A 20,675-nucleotide genomic window follows, 5' to 3' on the forward strand; every position below is an offset into this window, starting at 1 on the left:
ATTATTGCCGTTTTTAAATCAATGCAGTGCCTACAAATGCTCCATGGCTAAGAAGAGAAAAGCTGAAGAACAGATTTCAGGAGTTCCAGTCAATAAAAGGAAGTCCCTGTTAATGAAACCCCGTCACTACAGTCCCAGTGTGGAATGCAAAGAAGAAAATGAGGACAGAACGGAGTTGCAGGAGGACATCAGTGTCCTCGAAACAAATGACACGCCTGCAACAGGTAGCAATGAAGAATGGCTCCAAATTAATGTAAACTCACTGCCCTCAAAGAAAAGAGATCTGTCAAACTGAATGCTTTCAGAAAGAATGTAGAATGATTTGGGCTCAGAGTAGATTTGAGATAATACATGGTAATCTAGATATAAATATGGTAATTCAAAAACAAGGACCTTGTACAACATCTCCTTCTATGGTCCTTAATGCTGTGTAGGTCACAGAGACCTGCCATCGCTGCAGGTCAGATAAGGAATGGTGTCTGCTTCTTAATATGGGCTGTCAAAGAATGAGGTTAAACATGTAGTGAAAAACTAACTACTTAGAAAAACACATTTGTAAAGAGAGGATTTTCACTTTAATATATTCAGCATGAGGGTGGGGGCAATCACCTGCTTAACAAAATATTGACTTTAACATTTAGCAAAGCAATTTTATTCATGTGACTATTAATTGTGTTCTATTTAACCTGATTATTAGAATCTGCACTTTATTTATAATACCCAACCCAAACATGCTCAATAATTTATAGAAAGTTCTATTATGTGGGTGCTGCAAAATGTCACTGCTGGGGGGAGAATATAAGATATATTTATAATACACATATATATTTAAATAAATAAATATAAATTATGTATGTATGTTTTCTGCCTTCAACATTCAACTAAATATTCAAAATTAATGGAACACTTTTCAAAATAAAGTGGCACTTATTTTTGTCTTTGAGGAGCCTTGCACAAGTTGTCAGCCCAACACTGCAGAAAGTGGTCTCAGATTTCAGTGGAATCAATACTGCATTTGTTAAAAATAAAATAGTTGTCAATAGGTTATAAAGGTCAATATCTAGGGGAAATGGGCAGATAATCTGAAATCAGAAATCATACATAATATGAAAAAGTAATGGTACCTCTAATTAAGATGAAGCGGTTCTCAAGCCCCAGAATTGGGATCCAGATTCTGATGCAGTTTCCCAAATTTATACCCATGTCTACTTAGAATAGAATAATCTTCTTTTTTGAAAACCAAAACCCTTTACATTTATGGTATGTATAGCTGTTATAAAACTTGAATGTATACCGATATGCCTATAACGAAAGCCAACTTTATTATCCAGGTAAGAGAACTATGTGTGAAATTCTGGCCTTAATGAAGTCAATGCAAGTTTTTGTATTGACTTCAGTGAGGCCAGGATTTTATTTTTGATCAATCTTCTGTCGGGGGCTCTTTTGGAATGCAGCTGTGTGAGTACATCTTGCAAGTTCCTGTGGAGGGCTAGAGCGGGGATTACTTTTAAAATATGTCTTAAACTAGTAGGGAATTGTGCACTGACTGTTCCGTTCTGAGGCAATCACTGAGCCAAATTTACTATGGACCCAAGCAAGCACAACTCTGCTGATTTCAGTAGCTGTTCTGACCTCCTAGGAGGATTTCCATCTCATAATACCAGCAGTCTCACAAGAAGCTTTAACTGACTTTTTCTGTGCTGATTCAGATTGTACCCTGTACCTCCATAACTTCAGTGTTTTATTCCTCATTAATGTGCACACTTTCTCCTGTGCCTACCTTCTGTACAACTACAGTAAAATTCTGAGAGCAAGACAGTATGGTGGGTATAGAGTTAGAGTGCTTTAAAATCACTTTTTGGTATCTTGTTGCCAACTCCCGTGATTTTATTGTGAATCTCATGATATTTGGTTTTTGTCCAAAAGTCCCAACTCCTGGAGTGATGCAATTTCAAGAAATCTCAGCATTAATTTATTTGTTAAAGTAAGTTTCAAGCCCTTGTGGTTACAGAGAAAAACTTCAACCTGTGAACCACAAACGTTAAAAAACCAGAAGGCAATTAAAAAAACCCAAATCCACATTTTTAAAATCTCATAATTTTTAAACCAATCTCATGCTTTTGGGGGGCATGAGTCATGATTTTTTAATCTTGTTGTTAGTAATATCACTAGTATAATCTTTTACACAGTAAATTAAAGAAAGGCATGTTCGTATCACCAAGCATACTTGTTCATAAAAAAAAAAATTAGAGCCATTTGTATCTAAATGGCCTGGTGATGGGAGTACGTGTAATTCCAAGCAGAGCAGAGAGACTAGCAATTAAATCATAGACACTTACTTGTCAGAGGTTCATTACAGAACTACAAGGAATCACAATCATCATTACTAATTGCCATGTTTTGAAAATATAGCAAACTTTTTCATTCAGATTACTTCAAAGTCTATAGTGAGAGATGAGCTGGTTGAGAAGTTGCACTGTGCATTGCAGACATTTTAAAAAAATACCCCAAACACACAACTATCTGCACATAGTGCATGAGGCCACCTCTCCCCATATGAGTCCAATTTTCTGAAGAAGAATAAGAATTAATAAATATTTTCTTTTAACATATAACAAACAGTTGAACCAAACAATTATGTAAACTGGAAATGACCCAAAATGCTAACAGTTTGGCAGCAGCAAAGTGAAATGCATTGTGGTGCACATGTGCATTTTTGTCCCTCTTTTCCCCTCCACAATAATCTGCACTTAATAGGAATATTTTAAACTATGTAGCTAAGCAACAGAGGTAATTGTTGCTTTCTAGAGCTTTTGTTAGGCACTCTAACACAGCCCAAATATGCATAATTAGGTATAATGTCTATAAATCATTATTGTACACATGTGGTTAGTTAAGTGGATTGAGAGAATAGTGCAATGAATTGGACATATTCACTGAAAATGCTTTTTATTTGTTTTCTGTCGTTTATAATACTTTAAAATTATCATAACCCTTTACACTTTCTCTTAATAGCTCACTGTGTTATTGAGAGAAACTTCATTTGCATTTTAGACTATGTTTAATTTATTATTTAAACCTGGAGTTCCTCTGATTCAGGAGAGGATGGGTCCATCTTATCAAATACAATATGCTTATTTATCCATCCTCCTTTATAGGAAGTAAAATGTTAAATTTTTCAGTTTATGTTGAATAGATCCCAACAAAAGAATGCACCCTATAATCAGCATTATTGAAGGGGCTAGTGTTGTGACTAAATTCTTCCCTTCGTCCAAAAATGCTTTTAGTTACTATGGCAATATTTACTTGATCCTGGCAAACCAGTGTTGATTTTAGAGAGATAATTACCAGAAAGAAAGATGATGGAGATGAATTTTTGAGTGTCCTTGTTAGAGCAAATGTTTTTATAAAAAATTAAATGAGATACAAAAGGCATATTGTCTTCCAACATTGACACCCTTACCTACACGCAGCCTTTACTACCTGCTGGCTGCTGCTTTTCGTCCAAAGAAAGTTGTTTAACACAGGATGTGTTTCAATGGTGTCTTTAGCAGTCCTTTAAGAGTCTGTTCAACCATTTCTGTTTGCTTGTGCATGACCTGATGTATCATTTAATGTGGCAACTGTAATGGTGACCAAGAGCTTGCCCTTTGTAAACTATAGAGTCTTTTCAGTCAAGGTCTTTCATGCAATCTGAAGTGATTTGAAAAGTAATTGGGGACCCATTTTGAGAAATATTTGGGCATGTTAGACATGGAGGAGAGTGAAAATAGATGAAAGGAATTTTATATATTCAACAAAGAAAAATGCAAAAACATTCTATTTTCAAAGAGCTCTGCAGCTACACGACACAGATTTAATCTTAGAAGGGATTGTGATGGTTATATACTAGCAGTAATTTCAGATATTGTCTTGGTAAAAGGGGCTGTTATTTCTTAAGGGTTTTCAGAGTATCCTTGGGTAAATAAACAGTGATTGTTAAATAAGTCTCTTCCCATTTAAGATTGAAACCAGGTTAGATCAAGATTAAGTTTCTCTATAGAAAGCATTCATTTTTCTCTTGCTTTTTTTCCTTATAGAAGAAAATACTACAAAGTTACCTGATGAAACCTCTCATGCAGGTGGGCAAGAAAACTCCAGTCAAACAAAGGACAACTACACCTGCTACCAGGACCTTGTGGTCAAATCTTTAATGAACATGGGAAAACTAGCAAAAGATGCACCAGTTCAAATGGTGACTGAGAACCTAAATGACAGTGGCATCCAGTCCTTAAAAACAGAAAGCGATGATGTTGATGAATGTTACATGATTAACTCATCAGAAGGAAAAGAAAAGATTTGTGTTTCCGACCCACATTACTGTTCATCTGAAGACAATGAAAGTAGCTCTGAAATTTTGGACAATGAATGGGACAGTTCCTCAAACTTCTCAGAAGACACTAGCATAAAGCCCCATGTAACTCAGAGATATATTGCAGGATGTAACCAACAAGACATTCTGGAAGTTCCAGAAATTAAGACTGAAGAAGCAGAATTTCGTCCTTGTGAAACAGTTTGTGACTCAGAAACAGAGCTAAGAGAATCACAGGAATCTCATGTTGATCCTTTTGACAAGAGAATTGAGAATCCATTCCCTGAAAGCGAGGAAGATGATGAGTGCCTATCAGAAACTACAGACGTGTCAGTTGACCTGGACAAAACAAAAGGGAATTTGAGTTTGCTAGAACAAGCGATAGCTCTGCAGGCAGAGCAAGGTCATGTGTTTCACAGCACCTACAAAGAATTGGACAGGTTTCTTTTGGAGCATTTAGCTGGAGAAAGGAGACAAACCAAAGTTATTGACATTGGTGGGAGACAAATATATAATAACAAACGTAAGAAATATTTTTGATTACTCATATTGGCTCAGACTTTAATTCTACAGCTGGTAAACAATTTTGAACTGGATGATCTATCAAAAGTAAAGATTCTGGAACAAGCCATATTCTTCAGCCTGATCACCACCAGAAAAATTGCCATCTAAATTCCAAAATCTTTATTGTTTCTGATGATTTGTGATAATCTATGAAAGGGAGAACACAGTTCCATTTTCAGATACCAAGTCAAGCTTGTAATGCCGGAGATTAAAAAGATCTTGTATTGATTGGCAAACTGGGCATGTTTGTTATGGAATTTATGGATTGAGAATAATTATGGAAAATCAAAAGATATCACTTTAAACTCACTTTAATCTTTCCCAGGAACTCTCTTTTATAAATACAAAGTAAAGCAGTAGTCACCCTGTAAAAGTTGCCATTTTTGCCTTTTGTAAACAAATATGATTACTTTGATATATTTAGTATTCCCGAGAGTACGTCTCGATATTTACTGCAAATGCTGAAGTAAGTTATTTAGTTACTAAGGCATTTAGAATCTAAGATAACTGGCAATTTTTTAAGGGTTACCACTGTATAATCCCTCTTGTACTGCTTAACTAGAATGTTCATTTACCTGCTTCTTCTGTTGAAAGTCACATATGGCTTATACATTACAATGCCCTTAGCACTGTACATACATGCTAATCAACCTCCTTCCTAAGTTTCATATACTTATTCTTACCTTCATTTGCTCAGATGACCATAATCAATTCAGACCAGATTCTGATCCTTTTACTCATGTGGAATACTCACACTTGCTCCAGGAATAGTCACATTGTGTTGGGAATTCCACATCCTTCTGAGCTTCTTCTTCTTCTTCTTCTTCTTTTTTTTTTTTTTTTGGCTCCTATGCCAGTTAAGTGAGCTTGTTACCTTATACAGATCTTACTCTTTCCACTTAATTTTTTTACACAATGTGCACTTAGATTTCAGATTAATGGGGGATTAAAATAAATGATTTTTTTGTTTTTGTTTTAGGGTCACTCGTTGTTCTCTTAGTGCTGGAAACAATTTCCTACAGTGACTTCTTACTTTTCATTTGCTTTGATTCTAACAGGCACTGTTGTTCCCTGTTGATGTTCATTCTGTTTTCTTTCCTCCATATTTTTCCTATCTAAAGGCTTGCCAGAAAGTTTAACCCCGCAGCTGCTTCTGGTTCTACACTGTAGCCTAGCAAAATATCCTACTAGGTGGCTTTAACCTGTCTTTGACTGCAGCTGTTTATCTCCCCTCAACTCCATGTTGTTGGCAGTCAATCACAGATTGATCTGAAACCATCCTCAGCAATTTATACGTCCCTTGCTGTCTGTCTCCTCTCACAAGAGAATTTCTGGATCAGAATTGCTTCCCTTCTCATAGTTTTAGATTCTGCATTCAAAATCAAAACAAACACTTTCTAATAGGTGCTTCCTGTACACTGCTAGTACCTTACAATTGGAAGTTGAAAAATGCACTAAGGAGCCCAGCCTCTGTCTCATTGTACATTGGCAGTTATAAAGGTGGGCTGAGACAGTGACCTATGAAAGGGTATCAGTTATTCCATGTTTGCACTCTCATCGTGGGCTGATCTGCAGAGCAGTGCTGCCATGTGTACCAGAGGGAGGTGCCTGCCTAGCCTCTCAGATGTAAAGTGGCATGTATTCAGTTTCTTAACAAAGAACCAACAACCTAGAGATCTGTGATATTTAAGGAACTGCTCCTGGTTGCAATGCTTTTTGTTTGTTTGTTTCTTCCCTCAGCTTTTATTTGGTGATCTCAGTTTCCCGGAACCTGGCATTAACAGTATAAAAGATTTTTTCTGTTTCAATATTTATTCCTTTTTAGATCTTTCTGTTGGTTGCAGTTGCCAGATTTCTGGCTTACTGGATGTGGCTTGTGTCCCTCTTGAGGCTCTGAATGGAAGAAGTGACATCAAAATCCCTAAACCGCATATTTTTAGCACACAATGGCACTGGGAGGTGAAAATCATTATTTAAAAGAGACAATGTGAGAATCAAAAGAGATGCTTAGATTGTGTAGTTACTCTAAGTCCAAGTTAAAGCCATGGGAGGAAATTGCATCTGAAGTATAGAAAAGTTATTTCACACTTCTAAGACCACTCAGCTGAGTGCAGGCAGAAAACCCTAACCAGACAAAATCCTTATTTGATTTCTCTACAGATTCACCCAGGCCTGAAAAAAGAGAAACCAAATGTCCCATCCCAGGATGTGATGGCACAGGGCATGTGACTGGGCTGTACCCACATCACCGCAGTCTCTCAGGCTGTCCGCATAAAGTCAGAGTGCCACTGGAAAGTGAGTATCATCCTACGGTACAGAGAGCAACTGAAACAGGCCTAAGTCTCTAAGTCATGTGAGTTCATACTGGACACTCAGTGTAAACACTCAGGGCTGGATTGTAGCTAAATCTGTACAGATGCACAAGGCAGGAGATGGTTCGATGAGCTGTTGCCACTCCGGTGCTCCTGTGCAGAGTAGAGTCGCAATCCCAGTTCTTACACTCGCAGTGCTCAAGGCCTGGTTAAAACTAGCACCCGTAGTAATATGAAGCTCCCTGAAGGGGCTGGATAGGAACAAGGTCATAGCCATACACCAACACACACACTGGCCATTATAGCTGGGCTGGCACATAGCCCTGACTGAGTGTGCTGTTTTCCCATTTCAAATAACTGGAGGCTCAGACATGTGCATTCAGCTATGTGACTTGTATGTCCCTCTCCCACTCATACCAAGTAGGTCACCTCCACCAGTCAAGGAGAGAGAATCCAGCAGTGACTTCATAGTATGCCTCTCTCCTACGACTGTATCATGCTAATTTATGTGTGGCCAGACCAGCCTGAATTCCCCATTCATTTCTTGCTGTGTCAGTCAGATTACATTGGTTTGTGCTGGGTATGTTGTCTTCTGACATGATGCAGTAAAATGATATATAATAAGCCAAAATGGAATGTGAAACTATTACTTTGAACAACTTAGTCAGTCTGACTGGTTTTCTTTTTTTGTTTTTCTCTTCTTTTTTTTTTGGTAGCTCCATTCATAACAACAAATTAAGGGATACTTGCACTTTACCAGTGTCCTGTTCTTAATTGTAGCTTTCTTTTTTTAAGTCTGTATTTATGGCAACATCTCTTGAGCTAACCAGGCTGCTGCGGTTGGAAGGCCTCAACAACATTAACTTTTTTAAAACACAAGTCTTTGTTAATTATCCAATCAGCTCAGTACTGTTCTGCTGGGTACAAAATGATTATCTGTAATCAAAATTTGCTTACTAACAGAACAACCCAGTTGATTAACAATCAGACAATCTTTTGAGGCAGCGTACACCTAAAAGGATAGCATAGAGCTGACAGCATGAGGGGAGATGTTCAAAGCTATAGAATTATATTTTACTTCATGTTTGATAAAAAACAGATCCACAACAGCTACTTTGGTTGGGGAGCAGAGAAATGTACATACAATGGGTCCTATTCATTACTGATGCAATTGTCACTACAATGGTTCCAATGGCACAAATGCTGTCAGAGATCTGTGAATGTGCAAACTACAGCTTGGGGATAGGATCCACTGGTATAAGGTGGATTTGTACTTACATACCGAGCAGAAGAGAGTAAGGGATGCAAACTAAAGTGAGTGGAGCTAGAGCCAAAAGGGGTGTGTCCAGGACAGATGGATTTTGCACTCATGTATCATCTTCTTACTCCAGCATAAGGAGTGAAAAGTGCCAACGTAATTTAAAGCTTGCCCACCCACTGATTTAAACCAGGCAAGGGCCATTGGATGATACAACATGAGAGTATAGCATAGGCCTCTCAGCACCATCTTTTCTGAATTTGTACGTTTCATTTGAGCTAGAAGGTACAAAATCAGAAGACAAGTTTTTGTGCATCACACTTGAGAATTTTTTATGTTGCTAGAAGAAAATGTTCCTTAGAGAGAAAGAGAGAGAGAAAGAGATTACTATATGTATGTTGCTACCCTTTACTCTTTCTTTGTGTTTAGTTCTTGCCATGCATGAAAATGTTTTAAAGTGCCCCACTCCGGGATGTACTGGAAGAGGACATGTCAACAGCAATCGCAACACACACAGAAGGTAATCCAGATCAGTTAGCATCCATTAAAATTAATATGTAGCTGGGAGGAAATGGCCACATCTATTTGGAATTCAGGATTATGAACAATATAATGTACTGCAAACATTGATTGACCACAAAGATAGTCAACATTATTTATAATCAGCAATTAGTCTACACAATTGTGTTAAATATTAAATTTCAGTATATTATCAAAAATATTATCTCCAGTACCATGTATGACAGAATCCACTAGTCCGAATTCAGAGATGAGATTTCAAACTACAGTAATGAAACAAAATATAAGTGAAAGTTAATCATGTAAATGAAATATTATTAAATAAATAGATGTGCACCCCAGCCAAAATCAGAGCCCCATTGTCCTACTATGTGAATGCATACACAGTGCATCCATATGCATACATAGTGAACTCTTGGTATTTTTACTGTTATATTGCAGTTGCATGGAGAAGCCCAAATCATGGATCAGGGCCTGATTGTGCTAGTCATGGGACATAAAAGTAAAACAAAGACAGTTGAGAGATTATGACAAGATGTGACAGGTGGATAAACAAACAATAAGGGGATGGAGTCGGGGACAGGGAACAGTAAAGGAAATGTTTCTAGTCATTTTCTTGTTTGAAAACCCCTGTCACATTTACAGCCCTTTTGCAACCAACTATATTATAAATCAGTACTGCTAATTATCAATGGATAGGAATTGAGGCAAACTGGAAATCAGCAGCAAAGAGAAAACATAACTAGAGACAGGATGCGTACCTATTTCACAATCATACACCAGATTTTTTTCAAAAAAATTTCCGCCAAAGTCTACTTTCCTATCAATCTGTAATAGGTTTTATTCAATAGTTCACCTGACATTGAGGGCAAAATAGACTTAATTTTTTTAAAAATTAAATAGAGATTTGCCTGGCCCAGAACCTCTGATCTGAAGAGTCCAAAACTTTCAGCCTGTTTCAACTTCCAAACGTTTCACCCAAGAAGCATGCAAGTTTCACATCTGACCCATCTCTGCATAATGGGATGGACCCCAAATCTGGATCCAAACAGCCAAATTTGGATCTGAAATAGCAGCTGCTACTTCTACTGTGTGTGTGGGGCGAGGGTGATAGGTGGGCCCATTGGACCCTGGTAGTCACAGATTCTTTGACATGCTTCAGACTCCACACACTCAGTACAGGCTTGTTTAGCGCCAACGAGGAAGCCACCCAATGCAGCTGCTCCACTCATGGCCTTCCTTCATGCAGTGACACTCTGAGATAACAGTGGCATGAAAGGCCTGCATCAGCCATGAGAACCCCTCGAGTGTTCTTCGCTTTTTGGCTTAAATTGGTGTGTATTTTTTTTTCTGTGCATTGTTAAACAGCTGCCACATTTCATCCCAGCGGTGGCTACAACTCAGTGGTGGGAGAAGCCATCTGTAATTTATGAAATCCTTTGAGGTCCTTTAGGACTGAAAGATAAGTTCATATTCTGGTAACTCAAATCATGCCACTCTTTTTTTAAACAGTCTTTCTGGCTGTCCAATTGCTGCAGCTGAAAAATTGGCAATGTCCCAGGAAAAAAATCAGCATGATTCTCCTAAAACTGGACAGTGCCACGCTCAGGTTCACAGGTAGGAGTCTCACATGACATGTCTCACACAGGTATTTCTGTCCAAATGCTGTGCTTTATTTTGTAAGGGATTTCATTCCTTACAGCTTTTAACTCTGAGCTACTGAGGGAGCCTAGTTCACTGTAGCAGGCTGACCCGATACAAAAATGTGGGTAGCGAAACTGATTATGACTTGTGATAACCAAAGGACACTCAGCACAAAGGTCCCTGTGTGTTCAGCTAACATTAAATGACTACATGCATGTCCTTGAAAGATGAGTAAAAAAATCTAAAAACTATTATTTCAAGACAATATTATTTCAGTGGTGGTTCTGGAGCGCCTTCCTAATGTTAACCAGCCTGCTATTTTGATTAGACTGGAGTTACTTTTTAAGAAATGTTCCCAAATTGTCCCTCTGCTGCAATGCTTTGACTCCTGAGGATTGATTAAAGATCTTGTTGCTTCGTGAATTCATCCTAGTTTTTGCAGCATAGGATTCAATGCTGATTTATATTGAGATCCTTTGCAAAGGAAACCCTTGGCAATCACAGCAGCATCTAACTATTGTAAGTGTAGTAGTATTAAGTGGGCTAAGCACTCTCATTGCTCTGTTTCTCTGATATAACAGATTTCTGATTGACCCATCCAGTTACTTTACTGTAATGCAGTTACTCAGTTTAATTTATGTTTTATACCAAAGTAGCAAAAAAGTGCTTTAAAAACTCCTAACCAAAAAAATCTCTCATTGAGCTTGTATTTGGTCTGAGAGTCCTATTGATCCTGTAAACTTGCATAATTTCCACATCATTGGCATCAGCACCATCATGGCCTATTATATTCAGGCCTATTTGGGGGCACTTTAATTTGTGGATTATTGACATGATTGGCTATAATGGCTCCTTCTGAGCCATTACAGAATATTGTGTCAATGTGTCTGCCAACTGCACGTGCCTTAACTCTACGTATGAAAAGTCCTTAGGAAATTATTGAAGACAAGTAGTTACTGCACAGTAGCTAAATGGAATAACACATTGTTAATTATTCTTTCCTCACAAATAGCAGAAGCAATTATTTTGGACCATGCTCTCTCATATTTATTTGCCCAGAAGGCCCACCACTACAATGATAGTAGTGATCCACAGCTCTACAAGCCCCTGCTGATTCATGTGATCTCGTTCTTTTTTAAAAAAAGGAAACACCATCCTATGGTAGTGATCTATAAACAGAACAGTAATTCTGTTAGTAAGTTACAGGATTGCTAGACCACTATTTAGCTACAAAATATATTTTCATAGCTGACGTGTAAACCCTAAAAATAGGCTTCTATAAAGGCAATGCTTATGGTCTTTACTTATATCCATTTTGGCAGGTGCCATCCCACTATAGCCTATCTTTCAATGCAAGGTGCTGAAAAAGATGTTCTTATTGTTTGTCCTTTCTGTTTTTCTCACTCTCCTTGTGGCAGTCTCTGCAGGACAAACTTAGCAAAGCAGCTCGAGCTGTCTCAGTACAATTACCGAACTGCACAGCCAGCCACCTCTCCCAGAGCCACCCTGACTAAAGAGCAAGAGAAGTTTGGGAAAGTACCATTTGACTATGCCAGCTTTGATGCACAAGTCTTTGGCAAACGCACAACGGCACCAGCAGTGCAAGGCCAAAAAACCCCACCGTTCCTTGAATGTAAGCTTGAAACTCCCATCCTTCTTGAAAGAAAAATATCATTTATCGGAGAGTTTTCTTGTTTCCGGAAATAATGCACACTAGCAAATGTGTTTAACACGTTGTGATCAGTATACCTGAAAATCTGCTGGAGTGACTACAACATCTTATTTGTTAATTATTCTTTTAAAAGCAATTCCATGGTAAAAAAGAAAATATTTGATTTATTGTCACTTTCCTATTGGACAAGATTGTGATACCCATATTCATGTGGTACCATTCCACCTTGAGTAGTCCCATTTAAGTTAGAGATGAGATTGTGAACTGTCATAAATTGGCATAGCTCCATTGACATCCATAAAGCAACACCAATTTGCAGCAGCTGAGGATTTGTCCCAAAGGGACTATTTGTGCAATATGCTACTATTCAATGTGAATAAGGTATCACAATCTAGCACACTGTTATGAGTAATTACATGTGTAGATCCTCTTCATTGTAGGATCTGCACAGATAACTGAAGTAAGTTTTTACTCTGTTGCGTCAACCCTTAATAACACCACTGTAGTTACAGCTATTTCAATGTGTGCACAAAATCTTGGCAAAAGATGCCATTGCTGTGAGGGCAATGGAAGAATCCTAAGGGGGTTTCTTTCGTGTCATAGCTGGGTTCAAAGGAATGTGGATCCAAAACAATGGCCATGAAAGTATTTCTTAATTTTTGTTTTGTTTACTATCATTAAAATATAACCAAAGAAAGTGAAGATGGAAAAAAATAACCTAATGTTACCCAGCCCACATAATCTGAAAAAAGAAAGGACAGTCATAGTTAAGGTGAACAGAAAAGCACCAATTAAAAAATAATAATAAAGAAGACCCTGTTTTTAGCTCTCAATTTATTAATAGCTTATCTATATCTATATATTTAGGCATGGCACAATTTGATTTTTATGTTTTATGTTGACAGATAATATTGATATTTGGTTTAAAGCATTTGTTTCAATTTTTATTGATATACATGTTCACAGTGGCAGGAAATTATGTGGGAATCAGACAATAGGGGAGGTCAGGCAAAAATTGTTTAGTGACAGTAGATGTTGAGATTCAAAAAGTTCAAGCTTTACAACTGTTAAAAAACAATCTGTCAACACCACATGCCAAAATATACAAAGTAAATACCCTTAAATCAAAATTCTAATAAGTTCTCAATGACCATTTTTCTTACTTTGCCTATCTGTAAATTTCAATTATTATCAATGGAAATATTTTTTCATCATTTTGTGTCTGTATGCTGAAACCGATGTTCACTGACATTGACTGATAAAAATCTAATCCTGCCAAGCCTATTTATATTGGAATATCTGAAGGCCACATTTACAAATGTAGAAACCTAAATTGGGCCTGTAAAATAGGCATGCTCAAACACAAACAGATGTGTGTGTTACTGGATACTTGCATGAGCAATTTCTAATTTTTTGCATAGCAGTGGACATACTCCTTTAGTTATTTGTTTGCACATGCACAAGTCTATTTAACAGTTGCATTCGAAGTGCTTATATTTGAAATGTTTGCATATATATGCAAATAAATTCATTATACAATTTCAAAAAAAATCATATAACTAATTGAATTTTCTAACGTTATGCTTGCGAAGATTGCACAAAAGTACACAACTTTTACTACAATGCAAAGACAAAAGTGTAAGAGTGCATGAATATAGTAGACATGGGGATGAATGAAGGGTTGGAATAATAAAGCAATTGTGTAGAGTTTTGTTCAGCAGCCTAAGCAAATAAGAATCTAGAATTTCATTATTAGTACTCTTTGGATTTTGTACATATGAATTTGACCTGCTGACACATGGCACATGTTCATTTAGTAGCATGGCTTTTTTGGTGTTATCTTTGAAGTGGATAATGGAAGAAGCACCTTAAATCAAACTCTAATTTAAGTAGGTTTGGTGACTCAGATCAGTTGAACTAACTGATAAAAAGCATAGACTTATAGCCTGATTTTCCAGACACTCCAGCTTTACAGTAATTTGCACTGGTATAAGGGAAAGCAGAATTGGGCTGTCAGTCTCAGTTCTCACTAGATGGATCCGATATTTAGAAACATTCAAGCAAGGAGCTCAATTGTAATCAGTGTACAAAAGAAATATTGTTGGGGGATGATATGACTTTTGGGTCTGACCTGTAACTTCTAATCAAAGCATCCCAAATTTTAGGGAAGTTTGGATCTTGACCTAAACTTTTTATGTAGCCATCAAATCTATAATGGGCCAAAATCCTAGATCCAAAGGGAATTTAATTTGGGGGATTGATAGCTGGATCCCAACTTCTGTAGTTCAATCCACAGCTACATAACAAACACATGGTTATGTGCAGCAATGTTCTTGTGTTCATGATGCTGATAAAGAATTATGATTTTGCTTATTTCTTCTTTTTTGCTTAGGTTCTAGATATGGATTAATAATTTGTTTAAAATACAGCTGAAAATTGTTTCGTCTTTTACACACCTTTGTAAAGCACTTTAAGAGCTACAGATGAAAGGATGGATTGTTATTGTTTGTGAAGACCTGAATTCATGGTTCTATCACAGTCAATGATATAACACAGAGCAAAGAAGTCACCTGCTTTAAAGTCTATGTTAGTGATAGGGGAGAAACATAGAACCATGCATTCCATTTTTGACATGTAAAATAGCTTTTCTATTCACCTGTAAGGCAATCTCTTCATTCTTAACTGACCTTGTTGTGTCTGGTACCTACATAATATTCCAGAAGATTCCAGCTGGAAGAGGCACAACAAGATGAATTAAGTACCACCTTAACCCTGAATGTTCTTTGGTTGTATTTTTTAAGTCTAATATTTAAATATTGGGATTTTCATGAACATGATACTGCACATGTTCCCAAGGTGTAATGTTTGTATTCCACTTCCCCAGCATGTCCAAGGGGCAAATCTTGTTCACCTTACTCACCCAAGTAATCCCATTTGAATAATGGGGCTGCTCAGAGAAGTAAGGCAAGCAGGCTATAGCCTTAATGTCGTTTTACCTAAGTCTTCACACATCCATCTTATTTTGACACAATGGCGCTCTAAAGAATGAAAATCCCTTATGAATTTGATTATTTTTCCCAATATGTTTGAACATTTTTGCTCAGTCTTTGTTCAGGAGTGAGTAAAACCTGAGTAAGAACCACAGAGTTTATCTCTTCAAATTTTTATGGTAAAAATGTAAACACTAAAGGTATTCTTGTGACAAAAAATTAAATAATTTGATCCCTGAGCTTATATTTTTACAGCAAACCCGAGTAACCAACAGAAAATGGACGTTTTTTTAAATTTATTCTTCACATAACGTAACGTATGAAAATATAACCTGAAAAATGAATCTGCTTAATGGGGAAAACCACATACATGCAATTGCTAATCAAATCTCTCTTCAACAGCAAAGCATTTTTCACATCCAGTGAAATTTTCTAATCGACTGCCGAGTGCTAGTGCCCACACACAGAGCCCTTGTCATGCCAACTCTTATAGCTACGGTCAATGTAGTGAAGACACCCACATAGCAGCAGCTGCTGCTATCCTGAACCTTTCCACCCGCTGCAGGGAAGCAGCAGAGATCCTCTCCAGCAAACCGCAGAGTCTGGCTGCCAAGGTAGGGTAGTCCAAGAACCTGGAGGGTGTGCTAGCTACTGACATGTGTGCATAAACTGTCTCTCATGGTAGTGACTGCATTAACTCTCAAAAAGGAGACAGAGACCAAATAGGTTTCAGAGTGGTAGCCATGTTAGTCTGTATCAGCAAAACCAACAAGGAGTCCCTGTGGCACCTTAGAGGCTAACAGATTAAACAGTAACATACTGACTGCTTCTGGAAAAAAAAATTGCAGGAATTAGGTTGTGATGATCTTCATAACTGGACCCAAAGTAAATGGAAGGGTGGGGCAGGGGAGGAAACTCCAAATCAAATAATTTTTTGGTAGGTAATGGAACTGGGTCTGTTAATGAACGATTTTTCCTTATTCTAAAACCTGTGGTAATCAACCACTCAAATGATTGATAAAAATCAGCTGATTAACAGAGGTTTTATAAGAAAGGTGTAGCAGCAGCATATTCCTTAGGTCTGATTATGATCTTTCTTACAGCAGTTATAGAGTAACTGATTTCAATGGAGTTAATTCTGATTTTTACTGGTGTAAGTGAGAAGAAAGCCAAACGCTTTGTGTTTGGAGATACTTCGGGCAAGTCTCTTTAAGACTGAAGGCCACCTAATAAGAGTAGCTCCTTGTGTGGGTTTCAGCGTAGTCATGTTTTCAGTTTCGTGTGAGATGTCTCACTGTTCTTTGTGATTCACAAGAGTCACCATTATGATTTAGTAGCCTTATTTTATGTGAAATTACATAGAACCACATTGTCGGTGCAACTAGTCAAGATACATTTATGTGACCTCCTTCGTGGGAGTAGGAGAAGAAAAATGAGAGAAAATGGGAGAAGCATTTTTGTTTATTATTTGCATTGCAGCCACATTGTGCTGGAAATTGTATAAATACATATCCAGGAAACTGTTGGTGTAAGACAAGACGTACTAAAATAATACATAAAATATGATATTTATACTTGGTGTGGACCTTCAGGATCTATCTATCTATCTATCTATCTATCATGTCCATCACTTTCCTATTGAGGCACCAGGCTTGATCTGGCTGGAAGGAGTTTCCCCATCTGTTGGCCTCCAATGTTCATTAGACCTCCTGCTTTCACACACAGAATCACACAGAATATCAGAGTTGGAAGGGACCTCAGGAGGTCATCTAGTCCAACCCCCTGCTCAAGCAGGACCAATCCCCAATTTTTGACCCAGATCCCTAAATGGCCCCCTCAAGGATTGAACTCACAACCCTGGGTTTAGCAGGCCAATGCTCAAACCACTGAGCTATCCCTCCCCCCTCCTTCCCTCCTTTCCATAATCACATAGGCGAACTGGTATTCTTTGTGTGAAATCCCTTCTTTCCAGCACCTGGTGTAATACCTCTTTAGGTGTTGTGAGCTCTGCGCTCTTGCAAAGTGGAATCTCCTATTTTGCTGAGTCTGATTTCCATTTGTCACAACCAGGGTATTGAAATTGAAATTGAAATTGATGTTGGGGCACTCCACTAGGCAGACATTCTAATGTGGGGCCATCTTCATACCCAGAAAGCTAGGCGTCAGTCAGCCCAGAGAAATATTTACCAGGAGCCCAGAGTCTGTTAGTGGATTCTTTCCTAGTTGACAGATCCATTTCTGACGTTAGCCAAAGAGAGCTTCTTACGCCAGACTTCAGTAGAGGTTTCCTGTCGTGTTGAGAGGGAGGTTGATGCCAATGGTTGAATTAAATTGCTGCCCCAGCCTTTGGCTGAACTCAGTAACAGACCTTTCTTGCCAGCAAAGAGCAATAAAGGGACCATGCAAAACCCAAAGATTTTCTATTCTACACCTGCTTCATGTTTGCCAAATCATGGTAGGTTTGAGTGGAATTGAGCATAATAGTACAACACTCAGAGACACTTTGGGCACACAGTTTATTCCTTTCTCAGCCCCAGGACTAGCAGCCTAAAAGAAAATCATCTGCATACCTTGTCATCTGCCTGCCTCCACTTTTGCCAGACTTTCAATAGGACACAGTGACAGCCCAGTGCTACAAAACATGTGACAGAAGAATCAGAATTAGCTTCTTGCCAGAACAGAGGCAAGTAAGCTGTAAACTGAGCCAGTGGCCAAAACCACACAAAGCCCTTTTTAATATGGTTTTAGCGATTTATTACTTTTAGCAAATTGAGCTCTTAGAGGAAAATATGGAAATAGATTCTCTAGGAAACTGTATCTCCAATAAGGGGAACAATCTTTATTTTAATATGCTGCAACTCAAGTGATTTTTAAAAAATACCTACAACTATTTTTAAATGTTCCTGAATTTTTGTGACAGACATTTGCTATGGGAGCATTTAACTATTTGCACATCTTACATATTTTTCAAATTATCTAAAAGAGCCTAAGGATTCTATCTACTGTATATTGCATTTGTGCACAAATAATGCAATAACAGCAATAGATTAATTTGACACAACTGTTAATTATTTCCTTTATTTCTTCTCAGCAATACACATAAGTGCCACACCTGAAAATTTTTGTGGGCGGCGCTTAATTTGGGACTGTGTAGTTCCAGATCCCTGGGCCCTGCTCCTTCAACCTGTCCCTTTGCCAAAAAATAATAAATAAAACAGTGCAGACAGCGCCACTGCAGATCAAAGCTCCATGACTTGCAAGGGTGTTTACCTCCTGCCTGGCCTTCAGGTATTGTCCCACCATTGCACAATGGGTTACCATGCTGATGTGAGTGATATGAGTGGATGGAGCTGCACTGATTCTGTTGCATTCAGGTTACTCTGTGTCTGCAGAGGCAGCGGCAGGATTTCTTCTCAAAGAGTAGCTGAAAGTGCATATCTGTAAATATACCTGAACAGTTTATTTTTACAAAAGTAATTTTCCAGTGCTGTTTCTGGTTATTTCCTGTCAGCCAAACTTTGCGACTTGGTTTCTAAAACTTGGTTCATTTCTTAGTAAGCGTTTTCCCTTGAAAATGGGTCATTTTTCACTGAAAACTATCCAATACTTAAGTGGGAAAATTACATTTGTTTTTAAAAAAATAGCAAGTTTCAATTTTTTGGTGAATCTGGAATATCTTCAGCTATGTTGGAAAAACTCCCTGCATTTCTAAGTTTCAGGGGGAAAGGAAGGTGAGTAGCCTGAGCTAAATAAAGGAATGGGAAAAAAAATCACATTAAACTTTTAGCAGTGCTCTTGGCCAGAAAAGTGGCACAGTGACAACTGATGTACAGTGTGGATCGACCATATATAACTATACAAAATATCTCAAGATGGACTGGATTTACTTTCAGTCCAAATTAATTTGGATTCCAAGTTCCCTCAATTAATTTGCAACCAATTGCATACAAAATATAGTGGCCATCCTGGAAACCTTTAAAATGTTTGTTTTTTAAAAAAATAGGTACTGTTACTGTGATATCCTCCTGACTGGAGCTGGTTTCTAGATACAACCACCTGGGATTGTGCTGTGCTGGGCCCCTGAAATATAGAAATGATACAGATACGGGCTTCAACCCAATTGAAAGAATCAGGCACTGCATCACAGTCTCGCAGCATAATTGTCTGCACATAGGGCCCAATCCAACTCCCACTGAAGCAAACAGAAGTTGGGTCACTGGAAGCTGGGTCAGGCCCATATTCTCTAGCACAATGCAAGTGCATGGAGCAGATCCTGTCAGAAATGTTCTGTGTTTTACCACCGTCACCGCTGCTGCCACTCACAGAGGTAGAAGCATGCAGTATAGTCTATCTTTATCCTCATCACTGCTGCTTGCCAAGCATTCTGTTGAATGTTTTGGTGTTTTTCCCACCTGTTTAGACAAAATGGCATATGCACACAGTGCCTTGAAAGAAAACAAAGAATGACACTTGCTTGAAATGTTTGAAGTTCCAATACCGTTGTTGTTTTTTAACAAAACCCGAAAACACAAACTATATAATCTGGCTATTCTTGGATCTTGATGATGATGATGATGATGATGACTGCATCAGTTATGGAGGTAATGGAGTTGTTTGGCGGCATGCTTACCAGACAGGCCCCTACCCCAAACATCTTAAAATCTAAATACAGAACAATCTGCTTGCAGAATAAGACCAATGGCTAGCATGACCTTCTGAAGGAAAAAAACAACACACTGAATAGCTCTAGCTGTTGCATTATTACACTACTGCAGATATTGTATCATTGCAGTGTTCTTCTCTTTCTTTCTTTAGTTTGCAAGTTGCTCGGGGCAGGGACTGTGTCTTTTTGTGTGTGTGTCAAACTGTGTCAAGGGTAGCATAAGATCCTGATCTTGCAAACACTTACACCCATGCTTAACTTTCAGCATCTGAGTATTCCAGAATACTTCTATGGAAGAACTTGCATGCTTAAAGTTAAGCATGGGTGTAAGTCTTTGCAGAATCAGGACCCAAGTGCTTATTTTTTTTTAAATAATTGTTAGCAACCCTTTCCCCCCAGCATAATGCCTTGAATGGAGGCATATTAGGACTCACATCCATTCAAAGAGTAATATAGTGTGCACACTTAAAGAATTCATTGGGGTTATATAGATATTACTGATTCCAGAGATATTTCTTATATTGAAAATGAAGACTATTTTAGAATAGTAATAACCAGACTGAGCTTTTCAAGTGCATCTATTGCACAGTGGGAACACAAAATAGCAGGTGTTTTTCTTTCTCTGGACAATCAAAGAACAGATAGAAAGCCCTACATGTTACAGTAGAATCTCCCTAAGACACCAGTTCTGCAATGAGAATC

General features: G+C 38.0%; 1 protein-coding gene across 6 annotated transcripts in view; it reads left to right on the plus strand.

The window, feature by feature from the left end:
* ST18 (ST18 C2H2C-type zinc finger transcription factor) overlaps window positions 1-20,675 on the plus strand; it is a 208,365-nt gene that overhangs the window by 147,995 nt on the left and 39,695 nt on the right. For 5 of the 6 annotated variants that reach the window (XM_048840644.2, XM_048840645.2, XM_048840648.2 and 2 more), the window contains 7 exons: window positions 28-224; window positions 4,080-4,874; window positions 7,076-7,210; window positions 8,915-9,005; window positions 10,517-10,621; window positions 12,067-12,281; window positions 15,713-15,924. In XM_048840644.2, coding sequence (XP_048696601.1) covers window positions 28-224; window positions 4,080-4,874; window positions 7,076-7,210; window positions 8,915-9,005; window positions 10,517-10,621; window positions 12,067-12,281; window positions 15,713-15,924 — 1,750 coding nt within the window. The remainder of the gene's footprint in view (window positions 1-27; window positions 225-4,079; window positions 4,875-7,075; window positions 7,211-8,914; window positions 9,006-10,516; window positions 10,622-12,066; window positions 12,282-15,712; window positions 15,925-20,675) is intronic. The other variant, XM_048840646.2, reaches the window with a different exon arrangement.

The sequence above is a fragment of the Caretta caretta genome, chromosome 2 (assembly GCF_965140235.1).
Source record: "Caretta caretta isolate rCarCar2 chromosome 2, rCarCar1.hap1, whole genome shotgun sequence".
Taxonomy (NCBI): Eukaryota; Metazoa; Chordata; order Testudines; family Cheloniidae; genus Caretta; species Caretta caretta.